The following is a 20,187-nucleotide window of genomic DNA, read 5'->3' on the forward strand; positions in this document are numbered from 1 at the left end:
TTTGCAGTTTTTGTTCAAAAAGAGGACTTTGGGCCATTTGTGTATTGAAGGTGGAGGACTTTTTACTGATGCTTTCCAAGTTCTCATGTTAAAATACCTGTTAAATTCCATCATACGTTTAGAAGATCTGATACTTTCCATGCCTGTGGTTTTATCCCTTTTCATACACCTTTCTCTAAAGACTGGGCCTGAGGTCTGATAAATTCATTATGAAAAGCAGTTGTAAATACATCTTTGTGACATGCACAGAACTCAGAAATGCTTAAATAACTTATCCTGGCTTTGTTTTGAAAAGAAGAAATCTTAGTTTATTGCAAGTTTCATAATCACAAAGCATTTTTGTGCTAAAGTTAAGGCAGTATTGTTTTACTTCTGACACAGGTGTAACTTCAGGACTTAAAGTGGAGAAGCTTCCTGTTGCTTAAGTGAAAAGAGGTTGAAGGACCAAATAAAAGATAAGAGGGGAGAGAAGGCAGTACCTGTGCAATAAAGGTACATGCAGAACACAGGCAAAGCCTTGGCTGCCACGGTTTATCCAGCGAGCAGCTGTCCCGCTGCCTTTTGCTGAAGTATCTCCTGGTGTGTAGAATTAGAATGTGAAATCAGATTTGTTCTCTCTAAGCTGACACCGATTCAATACTGAAAGTTTTCTATTGTATCTGTTACAGGAGTTGCACACATTTGTTCTAAACTAGATTTACTTTTCTTTACTTGTTTTCCCAAATAATAATTCCAAGTTTCTTCAGCCATGCTCAGCAAGAAAAGAGGAATTTGCTTTCTGGCTTTTTATCTGAATTCCCCTACAAGTAGGGGTCAGCCCAGCGTAGTGACATTTCTGCGTTTCCAGCGGCATTTCTACTGACTCAGCAGCTCTACAGTATCCACCTTTTCCTCCAAGTCCTGAAGCAGTATCTCAATATCAAGCAACCCCCGTTTCTGCTGCAGTTTCAGGTTGTTTCTCTACAGGCTGGCTCTGGCTGGTTTTGTTTTGGTCGGGATATCGCTCTCCTCTGACATGGTTTGACGCCCATCAGTTCAGCCTTTCTGCGTCCATTAACTCCAGTTTTTCCATGAGGTGGCTGAGAATATGGTATTTGTTCGAGACCTTTTTGAGCTTCAGGATTTCATCACAGATAGTCGAGCTCTTTCTTCATGTGCTCAAAGTCCATAGAACGTTGACCAGTTCTTTCTGAGCGCTCAAGGTGGTTCCAAGCGTTTGGATTTCAGGCCTCAGCCTGACGTTTTCTGCATGGGCCGAGAGGAGTAGAACTACAAGAAGAATCGCTCTATTTCTCTAATCCTCACCTGCCCGGGCAGAGACGCATTTGAAATGCCATGAGGACGATAAGGCTCCTCCCGCCGCGCTGCCTGCGTGCCCCGCTCGCCCGCCCCGGCCCCGCCCCGCTTCCCCCGTTGCCGGGCACCGGCCCGGCCCCGCCCCTGCCCGCGCCGCGGCCCCGCCCCCCCGCGGGCGGCCCCTCGCGGCGGCTTCGCTCGGGGCGCCCTCTCCCATTGGCCGCGGGAAGGGCAGACGGGCCCCGCTCGGCCAATCGGGGCCGCCCCCTCGTTCTGACACCACCCCGCGCCCGGCAGACCCGGTCCCATTGGCTGGCGCTCGCCGCGGCCCCGCCCCCCGAACGCGCTGCCATTGGCGGCGCGGGCGCCGGGGGCGCGGCCGCGCGCGCGCGCGGGCGGGGTAAGATGGCGGAACTGGGGAAGAAGTACTGCGTGTACTGCCTGGCCGAGGTGAGCCCGCTGCGCTTCCGCTGCACCGAGTGCGCCGACATCGAGCTCTGCCCCGAGTGCTTCTCGGCGGGCGCCGAGATCGGCCCGCACCGCCGATGGCACGGCTACCAGCTGGTGGACGGCGGCCGCTTCACCCTCTGGGGCGCCGAGGCCGAGGGCGGCTGGAGCAGCCGTGAGGAGCAGCTGCTGCTGGACGCCATCGAGCAGTTCGGCTTCGGCAACTGGGTAAGGGCTGAGGGGCGAGGACAAGGGGAGGGGGCGATCCTCCTCCTCGGACCGGCGGTCCTGACAGCAGCCCCCGGGGGCGGGTCCTGCGCTGCGAACCCCGAGCTGCCCCTGTCTGGCGGGGCCGTGCCGGCCGTGGCGCCGGACGGGCTCCTTGCGGGCTCCCCGCTGGTCCGAGCAGCGCACCCGGCAGCTCGGACCTGTCGCTACCTGAAGTTCTGCGTTTGCCTCCCGTCAGCGAGTCCGTGTCACAGATCTTGCACCTGCCTCTTATCCGTGCTCAGCCTTTGGCTTCAGTATGTCCCTGCTGCGGGCTGGCTGCTCGCCTTCCCTGTCACTGCACAGGCAGACTTGGTTTTAAAAAACAGCAGTAAGAAAGCGTCATTTCACAATCACAGAATGGGTCAGGTTGGAAGGGACAACACTGGGTCATCCCAGAGCACATTGCCCAGGATTGCATCCAGACGGTTCTTGACTATTTCCAGTGAGGGAAACTCCACAGCCTCTCTGGGCAGTCTGTCCCAGTGCTCAGAAAACCTGCACAGTGAAGAAGTTCTTTCTCATGTACATGTGGGAGGACTTCCTGTGCATCAGTTTCTGCTTGTTGCTTCTTGTCCTATTGCTTGGCACCACAGAGCAGAGCCTGGCTCCATCCTCTGACACCTCCCTTCAGATACTGATGGACATTGGTGATGTCCCCTCTCAGTTGTCTCTTTCCAAGGCTGAGCAAGCCCGACTCCCTCAGCCTGTCCTTGTAAGAGAGACATCCACTCCCCCAGTCATCCTCATTGCCCTCCGCTGGACCCTTTGATTAATTTTTGATTGACTTGATTTGTTGTTACGTATGTTTTGCTGTGTTAAATATAAAGACTTTTTCAAAACCTTAAAATGTACGATCATTGCAGCTTGCTTAGTTCTTAAATAACTAGAAAGTAATAAATACTGTTATTCTCACGGTAAGTACTGTTTGTCTGTTTCCACGTTGCTCCTCAGTAATGTGATCTAAACAAGCAAAACCCAAGCTGTATAGTGCTGTTGGTGTTGGCTTGGGACTTGGACAGCTTCCTGCTCATGGTGAGCTGGCTTTATGGGAATGCTGTGGGTTCTCAGGAATCACAATGGTGCACTGCAAACACTCATCCAGAGCTGAAATCGCAGATCTGATGGAATCACGGCCAGTATTGCTAGAGAAGTTTAGGTACTGGAAGTTGGCTTTTGAGGAGCAGGGAGAAAGTCATGCTCTTTCCTGAGTGCTCATTATGCTGGAGATGTAATGGGAATCGTTTTATCACTCCTCCTTTTTTTCTGTTTAGGAGGACATGGCTGCTCATGTGGGAGCATCCCGAACACCTCAGGAGGTGATGGAACACTATGTGAGCATGTATATCCATGGCAACCTGGGAAAAGCCTGCATCCCTGACACTATTCCAAACAGGGTGACGGACCACACGTGTCCCAGCGGCGGCCCGCTGTCTCCCAGCCTGACGACGCCGCTGCCGCCGCTGGACATCTCGGTGGCCGAGCAGCAGCAGCTGGGGTACATGCCGCTCCGCGACGACTACGAGATCGAGTACGACCAGGACGCCGAGACGCTGATCAGCGGCCTTTCGGTGAACTACGATGATGACGATGTGGAGATCGAGTTAAAAAGAGCTCACGTGGACATGTACGTAAGGAAACTCAAGGAGAGGCAACGGCGGAAGAACATTGCGCGAGACTATAACTTGGTACCGGCCTTCCTGGGCAAGGATAAAAAAGACAAGGAGAAAGCTCCCAAACGAAAGATCACAAAAGAAGAGAAGGAGTTGAGGCTGAAACTGAGGCCTTTGTACCAGTTCATGTCTTGTAAGGAGTTTGAAGACTTCTTTGAGAACATGCACAAGGAGAGGATACTTCGAGCAAAGATTCGGGAGCTGCAGCGGTATCGGCGAAATGGGATCACCAAAATGGAAGAGTCGGCAGAGTACGAGGCAGCCAGGCACAAACGGGAAAAGAGGAAGGAGAACAAGAACATAGCTAGTTCCAAGAGAGGGAAGGAAGAGGGTAAAGAAGGTGAATTTGCTGCCATTGAAAACCTGCCTGGCTTTGAACTCTTATCGGACAGGGAAAAGGTGCTCTGCAGTTCTCTGAACTTGAGTCCTGCACGTTACGTGACTGTAAAAACTATCATCATTAAAGACCATCTCCAAAAAAGACAAGGAATTCCTTCAAAGAGTCGCCTTCCCAGTTACTTAGATAAGGTACTCAAGAAAAGGATTTTGAACTTTCTGACAGAAAGTGGTTGGATATCCAGGGATGCTTCATGAAACTCAGCTGATCTGAAAAAACACAGCAGAGGCCCATTACAGCCTCAAGGACTCCGTTACTTTTTCCTTCCCTCCCCAAAGATACAGAAACCATGTTGCTTAAAAACACAAAAAATCAAATACATAAACCCCTACAGTCATCATGATCCATGGTGGCTCAAATAGACTTTTGCTTTGGATCATGGAAAATACTTAATTGTGAAACTTCTACATTGGATTTCACTGCTTTTGGTACATTATTAGAACAGATTTTTTCATGTGAACTTACTCAAGTCTGGTAGTCCCAGAGTAGTTGCTTTAGTCTGTACTATTGGATAAATGAATATCAGTGTAATCCTTGCTTTTCTTTGAAGGTAGGAGATAGTTTCATTTGCTGGAAACTTTCTTCACCCTTTGTTTTGTTTTTTTGGCATAATGCTGGCAGCAAAGTGAAGCTTACAAAAGTCCTGTGCTCAGGAGCAGGTGAGCAGGGACTTTTGTGACCCTTGCTAAGCTTTTGGAACATTCTCCTTAGTAATTACAGCCAAGGCATGGGGACACAGGGATTAGAGTTCCTGTTGAGAATACAGCAGGGATGAGTTGTGGCAGGGAGTGAAAGGAGGGAAGGAAGGAAATGTGGTAGGTGAGATGCCTTCAGGGAGTTGTGCTGTGGAGGGGGGTTTTTGAAGAGCTCCCAGCTAATCCAGGCATTGCTTTGACTTGAGTTTCCTGGTAGACCCCTCTGAAGCTTTGAGTTTCCTACTTGGTACTGGAGTGTCATGAATCCCCAGCAGCTGTGGTGCCCTCCTTCAGAGGAGGGGTCAGCTACAGCGAGATACCTGATTTGGGCCAGAAGTGGGGTTTGGGAGAATAGGCAGTGAGGTCTTTGGCAGCAGTTGGAAGTGTCAGCCAGCAAAATCACTGCTTGTCCTTGTTGGGGGAGCCTGCTCCTCCTCCTTTGGGATCTTAAGTGCTGAGTTCATACGGGCTGAGGAGGTGTAGCTGCCTCCTCCTGGATTTTGTTGGAAAGTCAGGGAAAGGGAGCAAGATTCTCAAATGGAGCGTGATCTCTGAGATTGGTCTTTAAGAACAAAAATAACAGTTGATGCAGATTTGGTCAAAATGCACAAAGTGTTTCTAAATTTGGAGCATTTAATCCAGCCACTGTAGGATTCTAATTGCACATACCTTGAAACATACCAGCCCAGGCACATTGAATCTGAATTTATTGACAAGTAGAACAGTGCACCTTGGGACAGATCTCCTCCCAGTTCTGACAGCTACAGCCTGGAGTGTTGCTGGAGCCAGGCACCACCTGGGACGTAACACAGTGGGAAACACAAATGCCAGACTCCCAGTGATGTTCTAGTAAGAGCTATTGGTTAAAGAAAAGATGTTGAAGAAGGATTATAAAAAGATTTTTATGCCCATTTCATCCTTAAATTCCCATGCTGGTATTTAACCAAATGAATGAAAAATGGTGGTTGCCACATGAAAGATGGCACAGATTTACTTGTGCCTAAGCCTCTCTGCTGGTCGTGTCTGGAGCAGGAAGCTGTGACTGGCGGCCGGCTGGGCAGGTCTTCTGGAGTGCAGGTGTACCAAAAACTTGGAACCTGACTGGCTTCAATATGAGTGCATGATCTGGAAATGTCATCTTGCTTTGGTGCTTTGGGCTGTAGTCAGTGAGGATGCAACAAAATTGTAAAACAGTATTAATTCTGCAGTTTGGCAGAGGTATTCTGATCAGAACTGGGTTTCATTTAATACATCCAGCATTACCAAAATAGTGTTACCAGTGAGATTAGAATAAAAGGGGTAAAAATTACAAAGCCAGCATTTCTAAGGAAAAAAACCAAAACTCTAGTGCCTTTTTCTTTTGAGCTTATGATGTTATGTCCCTTCAAAAAAGGTAAGGGCTATGTCCTCTGGGATATAATACTTTGTTTGGCTTATCTGTAAGTGGTTTGTTGTGGCATACTCCAGACAAAACTGTCTCTTCTTGGCAGCAGTGGAGCTAACTGCACTGTGCTGAGTAGCTGTAATAACCACTTCCACCCTATATGCATGTACAAGCAGCACACAAGTTCATAAGGTATAAGCCCTTGGTTATTTTCTCTGTCCTACTCCTGTGGGAGAGAAGCTCAGTCGTTCTTTTCAGCATTCTAGTTATGCAATTTGGTTCTTCCTGTAACTTGTTACTTAACTGCCATAACATGGTGTTATGAAGCCTCAATTCTGCATGTAGCTGGGAGTTTAAGAAAATTGTTTTGGTTTTGGTTCTGGTTCTTCTGGGTTTTTTTCCCTCAAATCTGTGATTTTCATATTTCTACACTGTTTTGGCACATCTCAGTTTAACTGAAGCAATAGTGTAAAGCCCATCTGAACAATAACTTAGGAAAAAATCTAGGCACCAATGAGTCATTTAAAAGTTGAAGTGAATTCTGCATTTACACTTTGTAGCTTCTTAATTCCTCAACCCCTCCAAAATGTTTCTTTGGTGCTAGACGTAACTTATTGAACATCAAAATGAATGTAAAATAAAGTATTTTTAATGTATGCAATATGGATATCAATATTTATTTTGTACTTGCAAGCTAACTCAAGGTGGTAAATGTTTGCTTTAGCAAATACTAGTCCCTTGGAAAGGGCTTCCCTAGAAGCAATGTCTCATTGTCAGCTATGCTTTTTAATTTTAAAGGTGACTTGCACTAGAGGATGCTGCTGTTCCATATTTCACATGGAACTGATTTAGTCTAAGCATTCCTTTGTTATGAGCTGCTGGTTTTCTGTTTGATTGGTTATAAATTGAGATGCAGTTAATGTTAATCCTGCAATTTACTACAGCAATGCTGCTTCTCTTCTGTGGTGAAGGGGCTGAGATGGCAAAGAGCTCTTTAAACTTGTATTTTGTGTTGATCTGGAAGTGCTTCCTGTACTGTACAAATAACCCAGCCTTCATGTTGCTAATGACAAGGTGTTTTATATGCTTAATGCTCTTGACTTTTCTAATTAAAGTTATTACTAATGATAGTATCTGTCTTAACAGCATTGATGTAAGCCTATGAAAAAGCAACATTCTCTAAGCTGTTCAAAATACTGATCTTGTGCTCTGGGTAGGGGCTGTGCTGTGTGTGTCCATCCCAGCACTGTGTTGAAGGGAGCATCCATCTCCCAGGGCTTGGATGCTGCAGAGTATTCTGGCTACGGCCCCTCCTGCCCCCTGCTCCGTGGCAGGCCCAGCAAGCACTGAGAACAGTGTTTGGAGGTTTGCACTAGTCTGTGACCATGAACTGCCTTGTAAATCACACACACTCAGCACTCTCTGCCATTATTCTCTTGTGCAGCCGCTGCATCCAATTCCTTTGCAACTGAAACAGGCTTCATGAGCCTTCTGGTTTACTCTTCTCACAAAATGTTTTTGCATGTGCCCCAGTCACTCTTAAGCGATGATACATTAAATACTGTGAAGCAAGATACCCCATGAGCATGTTCAGCTCATCAGGTTCTTTCTTCCTTGAAGGGAATGTTGCATTCATTTGACGTTTACTGGTGTAGCTGTGCCAGACACACAAACACCTGTGCTGAAATCACACAAAGCCTAACTAATGTTGTGCACACAGCGTTTTACTAGATTTTTGCATTGTGTATTGGTAAATAAACTTGGATTAAAGTTCCTTTCCATGATTGATTTAACAATAATGTAGTTTGGGCAATGAGGAAAATGGCTGAAGTCTTTCCAAGAACAGGTGGAGATGCATTGTAGCTGAATGTGATGGGTGGAAATGTGGTGTTTATGAAATAGCTAGTACTGGTGGTAGCTTTGCTGGGTGCATAAATTTGAAAACTACTTTCCTCTGTTCTTTGATTTCTTCAGTGCTCCTTCCTGAGGGTATGGCAGAGTGCACAGGTAGTTCAAGCTCTCCCTAGACTGACCCACTCAATGCCAAAACCCCTCTGAGGGCAGGCCAGGGAAGGGGAACCACTTAAATGAGAATCAGTTACCAGATTTAAAGATGAACCTTGTGTTGAACATTTAACAGGAACCTGTGTTTAAGAACACCCTGAATGAAGTAATGTAGTCCAAAAATGACAGTTTGTGTGAGGCACTGGGAAGCTCGTTAACAAAATCTTCATCTGCTAGGGAAGAAGCTGTCCCTTTAACTCCTACTGGAATAAATTTTATACTAAAGAAGTTATTACTACATTTAGTTTAGATCCAGAGGGATTGGGAGGAGACAAAACAACACGACAGTTCTTTAAAGGTATATAAAATGGAACCTGGTCCGTTTTCGGCATCAGTTAAGAACAGGTCCTAATCAAAGTGCAACAAAATCATTTCTTCAGTCCTACTTCACACAGCTACAGTGTGCTCTTAAACCCAGATGGAGGGAAGATACTTCTAAATTCAACTTCAGTATATGGAATCCCTTTTTTTCCCCCATATGTTTAAATCTGATCTTTGCATTTTTTCCCTGTACTCGATTAATTTTAAAAAAATTAACACTGTAGTTGTCTTCACACACCAAGAAATTGTTCTCCTTCCTCTCCCCAGTCACAGCATTCTTTCTTAGGAGTTGAGAAAGAATGAATCCTTAAACATGACTCATCTCCAAACAGTTGTATGCACTTAGGCTGTACCTGGTTAACTGTTTCATTCTCATGAGGCAAACTAGCACTGGGAAAAAAGTCTTAAGGAACCATGAGCAGGTCCAATGTTCAGTAAGCTCTTGGCAACTCTGCATCTGAACCACAGAAATGTAATCAATACCTGACTTTAAGGTAAGAAGCTCCTTAATCCACGATAACCAGAAACATGGTAAAAAATTCAGAAGTACTTACTTTTTACAGGGCCTAATAAATTCCCTAAGTTTGAAGATTCTGTCCTGTTTGTTAGTAGTATGGGCTTCCAGGATACAAGAGGATGGATGCTTTATCAGTTATGTAAGTTGCCAGGTTCCACCCACTCCTATCCAGGTGACCAGACAAATGCAGGATAAAACATTCAGTTAATCATGTATTGTATTTTAGCCTGATTCTGCAGGATTGGGGGCAGCAGGTGGAGTTAGACATGGCAAGAGCTGCATAGGGAAAAGTTCTGCATGGGGTGCAACCTAAGATCCAAGCTGAGTAAATGTAAGAAATAATGAAAATGAAACTTAAGTTCACATTTTTGTTTGAGCCCCTTACATGCAATTATTTATGTAAGTCTAAAAGAAATCATATACCAAAGTCTCAGCAACTCACTTTGGGTCTTCTGGCTCTCAGCAGGATTGTAACTACAGTTTGCGTAACAAAACTGATTGCAAAGCTAGAAGTTACAAGACTATCAAAATTGTTTAAACCAATTTATACAACATTAAATTAAAAATCCAGAGATAGGATAAATTCTATTGGTTCTTCAATGCCATACAAGTATTAGATGGTTTTCTTGATTCAATGTTAGTACAGGACAAAAAGGTTGAACAATTACAAAAGGTACCTAATCTCCATTGCCATTTATTTACAGTTTACAATTCACACAGGTATCAGTTTCAGTTGTTGAGATTATTTTTGAATAGAAAAAATGGCATTTATCACATGAGTGTGTAAAAGCTGATGGGTGCTTGCAGAAAGCAGGTTATTTGGACTACTTCACCCACTTCTGCAATGTGAGATTCTACAAAACCAAGGGAAGTGTTTGAACCACTATCTGAATTTTCAATCTACACACAGTGATAAACTTGAAATTGCAACATTCTTGTGAGTGTTTCATTCTTTCCAATTTAATGAACCTTCTCAGGAGCAATAGTTGTAAAAAACATTATCTAATCGAAAGCATTAGCGGGCTTAATGGCTCTTGTAGTTCCGAAGAAGCAGCTTATGGAACAGTGATGTTCTCCAAGCAGGAGAATTTCATTGGTTACTTCATTTTCAGTGGGAGACCTCAACCAACTCATTTAAACCTCTCAGGGAGCAGAGGAACGAGGAAAGCATGGTGTAAGAGAAAAACCATCCAGCTGTTTAATAGTTGTATGGCATTTGAAACTCTCAGCTTGAGCAGCTAAGCGTCTTTCACAACACCCACCAGGGCGGGCCGCAGCGTGCGCCCGTGCAGCTTATAGCCAATCTTGGACACCAACGCAATAGTGCCGGGCTCCTGCCCCTCCACAGGAGCGTGGAACAGCGCTTCGTGTTCATAGGGATCGAACTTGGCTCCAACAGGGTTCAGTCTGAGCAGGCCATGCTTTTTAAACACTTTTTGAATCTGTACTTCTGTCATAACAAGACCTTCATATAAGCTCTTTAAGTGAGGATTGTCATCCTTAATTTCTTCTTTTGGAACACTTTCTGTTGCTTTCTCCAAAATGTCTGCAACTTCTAGTAAGTCCTTACAGAAGCTCTGGATCCCTGAAAATGCATGAAAGAGGAGAGAATGGGATTAGTCCACTGAGGGAAAAAAGTGTTATAAAACCCCAACCTCACAACCTCAAAACCTACAGCAATAATCTGTACTTTTAAAAGTTTAAGAAGATACGTGATACTGTAATCATTTGGGGTAAAATGTCCTTTCCAGTTTTGGATGATAATAAAGAACTATTAGATACCTTGAAATCCACACTATCTCTTCTATGGAACAAAATGTTACTTCAACTCAAAAGAGCTAAAGTTATGCTAATGACCTAACAATAACAGTTAAATTTCTTATCAAAGTTACCAACATCTTCAGATGGCTTCATGTAATTTCCTCAAGTCTCTCTCATCACCTGAAGTTCAAAGCATTATGTTGCCCTATTTCTACGCTTTAATCTGATGTGATAAAAATATTTGCATAAGACAAAGCATGTCATCAGACTGACGAGGATTCCAAGAGATGAACAGGGATTCTTCCTGGTATGAAGAGAACTCACACCTCTCCCTACCACTACAAACCACTTTTACAAAGTCGGCAGCTGTGCCTTGCAAATACTGAGCTATTTCCAAGTTAATCGTAGTCCTTGTCCTGAAGCTGTTCTCTGGCTCACACTTAAGAGAATCTGGACTAATCTCACTTAATTCACTAGCAATCAAGAAAAAATCAGAACAGTTCAATAAAATAACACATTTCTACATAGAGGTAGGCAAAGGACAAACAGCACTGGGTTTTGGTTTGGTTTTTGGTTTGTTTGTTTGGTTTTTTTTTAAGCCAGAGTCAGCCTTTTTAGCTCACATTTTGGATGGTTTTTTTTTTTTCCTTACCAAGAAGTGATATGACCATTACCAGAGGACAAGCCTTTGGTTTAAACAAAAAATCCCCACATTTATGGAAGCACCTTACAAGATCTGTGGGGATCACCCAGTTCTCAGGAAAGAGTCTCTCTAACAACTGCACAACTCTGTAGAGACTCAAGCTCTTTACAGACCAGTAACAATGTCCAAGTAGTTCCAAAAATCTGAAAAAACCACATCATGGTTTTAAACTAAAAACTAGAGCTGTGGTTGAGGCTGAACTGTAGCAAATATAGATAAACCAGCTGTCTAGTTATCTGGATCTGGATCAAATCAAACAACCAAACTCTTGAGAAGGTGGTTTGGTTCAGTTTTTTATTGCTAAGTTATATTTGCAAATATCTGTGACTGCAACTCTGAATTTATGCAAGTCTCAGAAATGAGTTTCTCTTTCTTCAACAGAACAAGCAGTCATGCACAAACAATAAAACTTACAGATTATATGTAATTTAGTTTTCAAGATAAATTAATTTCTACTGTAGCATCTCTGAACTCAGACAGGACTCAAAGTCCTTTGCAGTAAGTAGAACATTAGTGTAACAAAGCTTATTTCTAATCAACCTCAGGATGAAGCACTCAAACATCCATGAAAAAGAGTGCAAGAGTACCATGTACTTTTTCTTACAGTACACATTAACTGAAGACCCTGAATTCAGAAATTAGGACTTGTGTATTCAGAATTAAACTATACAGCTGTGTATGGTGTGTGGTGAAAAAGAGTAACTGATTTTTTGAGGCAGAGTGGCAGTCAAACACCAGGACAGAACAGCACTCTTCTGCTGCAGCATTTCCACACAATTGCTGATTTACAGATTTGTGCTGGAAGTGTGAAAAAGCTAAATCAGATGTTAGCAGCCTGGCTCTTGAAAGAAGATGTGCTTCTAGCACTCCTCACAGCCAGTGATTGTGCATTCTTACCACTGAAAAGAATCCATTCATTTAGAAATATTACTTCTATTTGGAAGCTATGGCCTTCAACAGAACATTTATTCAACTGTAAAAGGCTAAAAAAAAAAAACCCACAAAAAATACCCCAAAATCAGAAAGAACCAAATTCAAAACAAACACGAAGAACAAAAACCAAACAAAACAACCCCCCAAAACCCCCAAACAACCAACAAAACAAAACAACTCAACCAACCAAAAAAACCTCAAACCAAAAACCCAAACCAGAAGGCAAACAAATATTCCATGCTCTTGGTCGGATATGAGACCAAAATAAGTGAAAAAGGCAAACTTCAGGCTGCAGACTTCCTAAAAAAAATCTGCTAATGCAGTACACATTGTAGGAAACCAGACACCAAATTTAAAGAAAATGTGAGCTGTTGCCTTCAGCAGTTTAAGTCTTGCCCTTGGCTGGGGAGATGGTCACAATTCTGATGTAAATTAAGGAAATGTTCAAACCTCTCTGCCTCAAATGCATTTTTTAACCAAGTAGCCAGAATCACTGGGAAGTACATCCTGTCAGTACTGCAAGGCCAGTCTTTGCATTTCCAGGGTCTTACTGAGTAAGCACCAGAGGAGCCTCCACTCACCGTATAACTTCGCCTCTTCTACCAGTTTCTGGCTTCTTTGCCTTATGTTTTCTGCATCTGCCAAGGCACGCTTGTACTTGTCCTAAAGAAGAAAAACCAGTAACAGAAGAGATTTTATTCCTTCTAGTCAGGCAGCTGACAGTAATTCACACTAGCATATTCAGTATAAAACAGCATTTTAAACAGTTCCATAGCCTAAATCCACCATTTAGGGCAATCTGAAATAACATGCAATTATCACACCACCCCTCCTGCCAAGACAAATGTTTGCTTCACTTTACAAGGACAGAAACGAGGGAAAGGAAATCAGTTGGTTTTCCAGATTCTCAGTATTTGTCACCAGATTAGCTGGAAGAAACAGTATTTCTGCTTTTTCTGCTGTGTGGTCCCAGAAATCCTTCATCAGTCATGAGATACACTGACACTATGGCAAATCAGATTCAACCCAGCCATGACTTTCAAACCATCTCTTCCTTCTGCATATGTACCACAGAGTGCCCTCCAGTTTTCTCAGCCTTTACAAACTATGAAGCCTAACTCATCTATTGTTTAGGTCAAGTTTTGGTCTATTCCTAGAAATATGGCCATTTACCAGCAGATGTACTAAGATGTGAAATTCAATAAAATTAATAAAATAAAAATTCAGGCTGAGTGCTTCACCACCTAATCCAGAATGGTGGGCTTCCATCCTGAATGTATCTGACCTTCATATGCCAGTGAACAATCTCAAAACAGAGTAAAAAAAGTCAACAAGCTGCCTGAAGAGCTGCATTAGGCAACCAACAGCAAACAAAGACAGTAAATGACATCTCAGATTTCTCCTGCAGAGCTCTGGGAAGGGCAACAGAAAGCAAACTCAATCCATGTAGGATCCATAGGTGCTGGTTGTATAGAAGGTTCTGGGTTATCTCTCAAAGTCTCAAATGCTCCAGAAAGACATTTTATATAAAGCACTCATTAATGCCTTTGCTTAATGGCCATCTCCCACCTCTCAGGGCATCCTTCACTCTCTGCTGGAGTTGTGCATGGGAGAGAATGCAAGATACACGAGGCCACACAGAAGGAATGTCATGTTTCAGCCTCATGTTGGAAGGGCTCTCCAACAGACAAGGTTTAAAACTTAACTACGGTGCACGTACACTGTATACTACTGTATAAAAGCTAAGCATCATTAACTCTGACCTTTGGAAAGTCAGCAGCTGTTTCCATGAAGTCTACTCTTAGAACAACCAGAGACACACACTCACACCCTTCCATGGCTCCCAAAAATTATTTCTCCACTGAGCAAAACCTATGTGAAAATCAGCAACAAATTTTCAGGCAGAAGAAGCTCCAATTCCACCCAGAAACTGGAAGAAAACTATCCAATATCTTAATTTTGGACCAGAGATGCATCCCAGATCTTGTAGTACATGTACTTTAAAGAAATTATCAAATTGTGGGTTTTACTCAACTAAACAGGAGTCATGTAACTGTATGCAGACTGTGCACTGGGTTTCACTGGACCACAGTGAAGGCTCTAGGGCACACAATTTGTGCAACCTAATAACCCAGAGACACTTACAGTAACTTCTTTTAGTTGTTCTTCCAGTTTGGCCTTTTCTTCAGCTAGCAATTTTTCAGCAGAGCTGGGTTCCACCTTCTGCTCATTTTGGCTCTGACTTTGGTCCTCTTCCAAGTTCTGGCCAGTGTTCTTCTGCTGTGTTGCTGCACAAAGCAGTCGTGGAGATGTTCTAAGGCAAAAAGATGGACATTATTATTCTGTTGCTTATTTTGTACGATATAAGCATTTTCTAGACATACCAGCCACTTCTGACACGTAATGTCCACAAAAATTCTGACATCAAAGCAAGAATTCATACAATTCTAGGCCTGTGAATACTGTGTGCAGAACCCTCCGTCAGAAACAACAGATATCTGGCCATTTAAACTGTAGCAGAAAATAACTGCTTCAAGACAACTTGTAAGTGTCCATTACACTCAGTTTATAGAGTCACAGCACTTTTAAAGGGAGTATGAGCTGGTTTTCAGCACAGTGCTCTATCCGGAAACAAATTCCGTGAGGCAATCGCCGGCAACAGCCTCCCTGAAACCACACGCGCAGAACAGGGCTTGGCTGCTGGAGCGGCGCGCCCCGTGCCGCCTGTTCCTGCTGTATCGCAAACACTACGGCAAGGACAGGCCTGCCTGCATAAATAATGACTCTTCATCCCTTCCTGACGTTTTCAAGGCTGAGCGAGCTGAGCCACCCGGACGAGGCAGCGGGATCAGCGCCGCGCTGACACAAGGGCTCGGATCCCCGCCCGCCGCATGGACACTCCGGGCCTGGAGCCCTCCAGGCTCCCCGCAGGGCTGGGCCGGGCCAGGCCGCTCTCCCAGGAAGAGCACGGAAAGGCAGCGAAGAGCGGCGGGGGATGGGGGGCGGCCCCGGCCCATCCCGGCTGTCGGACGGGGCTCTCTGGGGCTTGGGACCTCAGCGCGGCGGGGCCGAGCCTCGCTCTCCTCCCGGTCCGGCGGTGAGCGCGGCCCCGGCCCGAATGTCCGGTGACGGGCGGGCGGCGCAGCGCGACCCCCTCACCTCAGCGCGACGCTCAGCAGCGGGAGGCGCGGGCGCAGCGCACCCCGCACGCACTGGGCCACGGCCGCCATGGCGCTTCCCTGCCCGCCGGCCGCCTCGCCCCGCCCCCCGGCCCCCGCCAATCAGCGAGCCAGCGGGCCGGGAGTGACGCGGCCGGGAGCCAATCAGCAGGCGGGACGCGCCGCCCCAGGCCGAACAGGCGGCTATTCCGGGGCGCGGCGGAGCGCCCAGAGGCGCGCGCGCACCTCGCCCCCGGTGACGCGCGGCGGGCGGGGCCGCGGGCGGGGCGCGTGCCGGGCGGCCATTTTGTGTGGGAAGGGCGAGGCGGGGGCAGTTTCGCTGCCAGCTTGCTGCTGTTAGCGTGGTCCACGTCGTCCGTGTCCGAGCTGTGACTGGAAAAGTTTGAAGATTTCAGCTCATTTTAAGTGTCAGATAACTCTGTTACCAACAACACCCTGTAGCACCCGTCAGCAGTTTGCAAACCCCCACACAGAGGTTTCCATCCCGTGACCACACACGCTCGCTGTAACTGCTTTGTACACTCTTGCTGGACAATAATTTCATTTAATGAAATCTTGAGCTTTCATTAAATAGGATAATGTTGCTAATCCACTAGATTTGGCCACCTGCTTGTGCAAGCTGTGCAAGTGTCCTGTGTAACTGGAGGCTATGGGAACCCTGCTCTGCCATACTGGGATAGCTGAACTTGGGCAGTTTGTCAGTTTCTTTGTCAATATCCTGTTAAAGGGGAGGAAAAAAAATTGAGGTCACCTATTTATTGTACAGCTTCGAAGTTGAGTGCTAGATTGTGCACAGATGCCTGAACATCAGCTGTTAGCCTGATTCCTGCATGTGTTTGTGCACTCTGCAAATGAAATCTGAAGGATAAAGATGCAGATACCATAATGCAAATTTAGTAAATATTACATTCGAGTGAATAATTAAAGTATTTACTAAAAAAGAAGATGTAGAAGACATTTTTGGCTTGTTGCATGAGAATCCTGCAGGACCTTGCTCAGTACAGTGGAACTTTGGCAGAGTCCACCCGAGTACCAGCATGGCCTTTATTCAGCAGATTGGTTTGCCTGGGATGGGCTGTGTCACAGTTTGTGGAGAAAGGAGGATAAATGGTACATGAGGTCAGTCCCCTCATCCCATGGCAACTTTAGATCCCATTGAGTCTTATTTTTCCGATGGCTGTTCTGTGATGTGACACTGGTACAGTCCCATAGCTTGCCTGTATAGAACACAGGAGGGTTATAGCAAAGAGGAGGGTTGTGTGCTGTGTCCTGTCCTTATGGAGTGACTGTAGTGTGGTCAGTATCTGCTTTCCAGAAAGCTGATGAGCCACAAATTTCAAGCTTCATCGTCAGAAGTGCTGAAAGAAATAATTGAGGAAATTTATTAAGATAATGCTGAAAAAGAATCAGAAAGAACAAGGAGAAAAACAAGAACAGACGTAAAGAATGATATCCACAAAAAGCCATGAAGAAATGAGACAGAAAAAGCAGTTGGATCTTTAGGTCTGATGTTTTTAAAATGCTTCTTGAAAAGATTATTCCTTACAAAACCTAGACAAGCAGTCTGTCTGTCTCATCTTTCTTGTCTGTTGTTTTTACCCACATCCTTAGCATGTAGTTTCCTATTTCAGCTTGTCTCCATTTCTCCGCTGCCCACCATCTTTGGAAGTTGTGCTTGATTAATGATTGATCACAAAATCACAGAATTGATAACAAAAAGTTGAGAAGAACCCATTGCCAGCATGTCTCAATAACTGAGGATATATATTAAACTTAACATGTCTGGAACAATATCCTTCTTGTATTAGAAGCCATTTACCCCAAATCACATTTCACAGGCGTTCTGCAAGTTAACCTTTCAAGATAACGCACAGTGAAAATGCATTTTGTTGTGAGTTGTGTGAGTTGAAGAGCTGTCATGAAAAACCTGCAGCTGGCTTAGATGCTGATGGGTCAAGACTAAACAACATCTGCAGCTTCAAGAAGAGCATGCAAGTTTACTGGAGCTTGTTTGCATCATGGCTGATGTTGTCTGTAAGTACTGTCCCATGGTCACCAAAAAACCCCAAGGCTTTTTCATGTCTTGTTTTGACTCAGTCTGTTGCAGGCTGTTCTGGTTTTATTGCAGTGCCAGCTCATGAGTCGGGTGTTTTTAAACTCAGCTACCGAGTATTCAGTATCTGTTGCTGGACCCGGTTGGCAGTCACAGTGTTCAGTAACAAGCACAGTTTTTTCTCATCCACTTCTCCATATCAACTGATCTTTGGTTCTTCACATAAATACTGGGTTTGAATATGAATTGAGGATAAATATTTTTATTCTGAATTCTAAACTGTCAACCATCATCCCTGTATAGGCCATTCACTTAAGAGTTGGACTCAGTGATTCTTGTGGGTCCCTTCCAACCCAGAACATTCTGCGATTAGTGAACCAGCTGCTACTTTTCAACTCGTGGTTTTAAAGTAGCTCTAACCTCTAATTTCTGTGAGCTAGTGATAGCATCAAGTAGTCTGAATATCATTCCCACTCCTCTGGTGATAAACTTCGTGGTCTTGGGCAGTTACTTAACCTCATTTCTACATTTCTACAACTACAATTAAGGGCAGTAATTTTTCAGTACCTTACAAGAAAGTTGTGTAGTGAACATGAGGGAATTTCTGTGATATTTTGAAAATTCAAAACATCAACTGAATAAGTCTATTTTTTATTATTAATATTGCACTTGCAGTAAAGAAGCCCGTAATCCTTCAAGATGAAAAATGCCACAAATGTAAGATTGGTGCTTGAAAACTTAAATGAAAAATTAAGGCATTTCTATTTCTCTAAAGAAAACCCCAAACCTAGTTCTGTCTCCTAATGTTAAGATGTAGTTTATTGATATTCAAGCAGCAAACAGAATGCCATTACATTTGTGTTTCAGATATGAACTTTATTATTAATCTTTTGAGGGTAAAGGAAAAGGCTATCATATCTTCTCCAATCAAATTTTATATCCTAGCCAGAACCAAATATTGAGCTGTGGTGGGAGCAAGCTTGGTGGGGGGGAACCACCAAAAATATCTCTGTAAATATTCTAGCAGTGACCTTTCAGGCCAGTAACCAGGAAATACCTAAATCAAATTAAAAAATATTAATGTAGCTGTAAGACTGTTACTGAACTATATAGCAGTGAAGACAAACATTCATACCTGTGCCCTTTAGAAAAGATCACAGATCAGACCACATAGCCACAGTATTCCATAGTCTGCTCTGGGAAGATGTCTAGTGGAAAATTAAGGGACTGATGCTTATGTATAAAATAATAACAATTTTTCTTCTATAAGGGTTATTGAGACTGAGGATCAGATACCCCGTGGGCCCATTTCAGAGAGAGAACAATAAAGATTAAATCAGTACTTGAATTCAGAAACTTTTAATCGTGAACTGCAGGTTGGGATGTGCATGTGTAGGGAGACAACCTTATTTGCTTTTAATTAGAGCAGTACTAAAGTAGTTAATCTGTACATTCAGAATTTATCATTTTTAATGTAAACATTTTAAGAAAACTCTCTCAAGAGTGAATGTGTAATACTTAAATTCTGCCTAGTTTCTCCTTAGGCTGAAAATAGAGAATCATACATCTTGCTCTGATTATAAAGAGTACTTTTGAGTTCCCATAGCCTTTTGCTAACTAGTTTGAAGGGTATATTTTGTAACCATCTTGTTGCCTGTAGAATGTTGTTGCTGTGTTGGAAATCTAATAGCTATAGCCACAGGGCTCTGAAGAGCGCTAATTAGAGCAATTTAGAATAACAAAACTTCTGCTCCTGGGAGGACGCTGAAATGTTCCTTCCCCAAAGAAGCATGCCACAATTTCAGAGGCAATTTATTGTAATATAATGCATAAGTCATCTGGTATCCCAAGGATTTACAAATCTGGCTATCTATTACAGTTCTCTTAGCCCTCATGTTAATTGGGGACACTCATGCATGCCTTGTAGCATTCCTGGAGATAAAAAAATGGAAGAATTATGTCAATCAGGCATTGTCTATCTTACTTTATTTAGTTACCAGTCAGAACCAAGCTGTTCAAATTCACAGAGACAATTTATTGTCATGCTGATGTGGCTTTCCACCTTGAGACAAAATTACTGAGCCTTGAGAGAAGAGTTGTCAAATCCATTGTGATTCTCTGAGTGTGGTGTCATGGATTTTTAAATTTTTTTTTCATAAAAATCAATTGTTGCCTCTCAACTTACCAGAACAATTGGGCAGAAGGGGAGATCAGCATGCTGGTCACATTCAGGTTTGACAAGAAGACAGCAGTTGTTGGTCTCTATTTCTGCACACAGGCTAACAATGGAAGTGCAGTTACTGGAATGGTACTTTGACATTCAGATCTACATTTTCCTCTATTAATTTTTCTTTAAGATTGGACGAATTAGTTGCTGTGGGCCTGTTTCTGCTGCCCTTGTGTACAAGTGATTTGTATTAGTCAAAGTGAGTGCTGTACAGTGAAGGATTGCCAGGCCAGATGCTGGCAAATAGGCTGCCAGTAGCACCATAAAAGC

General features: G+C 44.0%; 2 protein-coding genes across 2 annotated transcripts; one reads left to right on the top strand and one right to left on the bottom strand.

Annotated features, from left to right (window-relative positions):
- The first annotated feature begins 1,701 nt into the window (after positions 1-1,701).
- On the top strand, positions 1,702-5,908 carry TADA2B (transcriptional adaptor 2B). The gene is made up of 2 exons (XM_069014498.1): positions 1,702-1,971; positions 3,285-5,908. The coding sequence occupies exons 1-2, from the start codon at positions 1,702-1,704 to the stop codon at positions 4,275-4,277; spliced, it is 1,263 nt and encodes a 420-aa protein (XP_068870599.1). The 3' UTR covers positions 4,278-5,908.
- A 3,831-nt stretch (positions 5,909-9,739) lies between these two features.
- GRPEL1 (GrpE like 1, mitochondrial) lies at positions 9,740-15,726 on the bottom strand. The gene is made up of 4 exons (XM_069014499.1): positions 15,618-15,726; positions 14,604-14,772; positions 13,040-13,121; positions 9,740-10,646 (listed from the first exon to the last, which is right to left on the bottom strand). Exons 1-4 carry the CDS (start codon positions 15,686-15,688, stop codon positions 10,300-10,302), a joined length of 669 nt encoding a protein of 222 aa, XP_068870600.1. The 5' UTR covers positions 15,689-15,726; the 3' UTR covers positions 9,740-10,299.
- Between the last annotated feature and the right edge of the window lie 4,461 nt (positions 15,727-20,187).

The sequence above is a fragment of the Aphelocoma coerulescens genome, chromosome 4, assembly GCF_041296385.1.
Source record: "Aphelocoma coerulescens isolate FSJ_1873_10779 chromosome 4, UR_Acoe_1.0, whole genome shotgun sequence".
In the NCBI taxonomy this organism is placed as follows: domain Eukaryota; kingdom Metazoa; phylum Chordata; class Aves; order Passeriformes; family Corvidae; genus Aphelocoma; species Aphelocoma coerulescens.

Coding starts and splice junctions, on each gene's coding strand:
- TADA2B (XM_069014498.1), top strand. CDS start 1,702: ATGGCGGAACTGGGGAAGAAGTACTGCGTGTACTGCCTGGCCGAGGTG. Junction 1,972..3,284: donor AGTTCGGCTTCGGCAACTGG/GTAAGGGCTGAG, acceptor TTTTCTGTTTAG/GAGGACATGGCTGCTCATGT.
- GRPEL1 (XM_069014499.1), bottom strand. CDS start 15,688: ATGGCGGCCGTGGCCCAGTGCGTGCGGGGTGCGCTGCGCCCGCGCCTC. Junction 13,122..14,603: donor AACAACTAAAAGAAGTTACT/GTAAGTGTCTCT, acceptor TTTCTTCTTTAG/GACAAGTACAAGCGTGCCTT. Junction 10,647..13,039: donor AGAAGAGGCGAAGTTATACG/GTGAGTGGAGGC, acceptor ATGCATTTTCAG/GGATCCAGAGCTTCTGTAAG.